General features: G+C 37.3%; 1 protein-coding gene across 1 annotated transcript; it reads left to right on the top strand.

Moving 5' to 3' along the window:
• Positions 1-6: 6 nt before the first annotated feature.
• Positions 7-1,616, top strand: LOC105316078 (ryanodine receptor 3-like; the record flags this gene model as incomplete). The annotated part of the gene is made up of 5 exons (XM_011410881.2): positions 7-41; positions 99-610; positions 722-923; positions 1,080-1,209; positions 1,329-1,616. Coding segments are annotated over exons 2-5 (832 nt in total), but the record flags the coding sequence as incomplete, so codon positions are not given.
• Between the last annotated feature and the right edge of the window lie 45 nt (positions 1,617-1,661).

Genomic DNA, 1,661 nt, shown 5'->3' with positions numbered 1-1,661 from the left:
CTCTAGTAATACAAGAGATTAATACTCCAACGGAAAAACAGGTATATACTAGTTAGAAGTAGTAAAAAGACTTATCCATTTTCTTTGTCTTTTTTTAGTTAAACACTCTTTTGTCATTTTCATCAGACTCGTGCCTCACTAGTGAATCTCTTAAAGACTCCCTCCAATCATTTCACGCTGACCTCAGCTCACACTGCAATGGAATCCCATCGTCCCTCAATCAGACGACAGACTTATCATCATTTCAAAAACTAGCCAAACTGGTCAGTTTGGTTACTGTTAGGAGCAGCTCCAGTGAAAGCGAGAATAGTCCCAATGCCTCTAGTCTTCACAAACTGAGAGATGTCATCATATCGACTGTCCTCAGATGGTCCAGGAGCACAATCTCTGATATTAAAATGGCAGAGAAAACCTACAAACTCTTGTACAGACAGTTCAATGAGTCTGAGATGCTCCGGAAAGCTATCCAGAGGACCTACATTGTTGAGCAGTACAGTGAGTTCTCTTCTGGCGAGATTTTGAAATTCCGATCTGCACTGGGTAAGATGAGGAAGATGCTTGTGGTTGGGTTTGGCGAAGAGGAGGAGCCTGTTTTCCAGGAGCTGTTGCAGTAAGTTTATCTTTACAATGAAGTTAAGATTTTATGTATCATAATACGTTAATAATAAGTCACATTTTTATTGTAATAATTATTTTTTAACTCTTGCATTTTCCTTGCTAGGGAATTGAGTACTTGTGATCTCTTCCAACGTCATCCTGACTTGTTGAGGTTTGCCGGAGTCCACAGTCTTGTCATCAATGTCATGAAGAGCTACTTCAGCTTCAGTGAGACTCTCTCCAGTGGGTTCCCCTCATCATTTGGCACTGAGAGCAGCAGTGGGTTTGTTGGCATGACTCAGACACTTAAACTAGCTGTCAGTGATGTAAGTAGTCACTCTAATTATTGTTAGTTTTTTAATTAAATTTACATGCATAATTATTTACAATAAATTTCTTATTAGATCTACTACTACTACTACTACTACTACTACTACTACTACTATTATTATTATTGTTGTTATTTTTATTTTTAATTGTAGGAAGGGTTTGCTGATATAGTTGAAGACTGCTGCAAATTCCTTTGCTCCTTTGCTCAGACTAGTCATCAGAATCAAATTGCACTCTCTGAGCATCTTCAGTATCTCTTGGACGAATGTCTAATATTCTCTGGTAAGCCAAGACTAATAGATAATAGTTATAAATAAATAAACTTTTTTCTTATTAGCACTGTTGTTTGAAAATAATAGAATATAAATGATAATAATTATTTTTTTATTTTCTTTTCTTAGATCAGGTAGCAAGCAATAGTACCAATCCTCTTGATGTTGCTATTGCTACCATAAGCAACAACCTCCAGCTAGTTATGACACTCTCCAATGAGGGTATACTCCACAAGGTAGTACAGTTAATGCATAAGATGATGAAGTATGAAGATGAGGCTTCCAGCACTGCTAATAACACTATTTCAAGTCCAATTCACAAGATGTCAGTATTGTATGATGCCATGCCCATGGAATGGCTGCCCACTGGTGCTGAAAAGTGTCTCAAGTTCTTACAAGCAGCAGTTTATGTTAATGGTAATCCTCTCTCTCTGTTTATGTGTCATGTCCTCTTTATGTTGC

Source organism: Amphimedon queenslandica, unplaced genomic scaffold, assembly GCF_000090795.2.
Source record: "Amphimedon queenslandica unplaced genomic scaffold, v1.1 AMPQUscaffold_5336_Cont22691, whole genome shotgun sequence".
NCBI lineage: Eukaryota > Metazoa > Porifera > Demospongiae > Haplosclerida > Niphatidae > Amphimedon > Amphimedon queenslandica.
The sequence above is the reverse complement of the archived record's forward strand: the minus strand, read 5'-3'. Positions and strand labels throughout refer to the sequence as shown.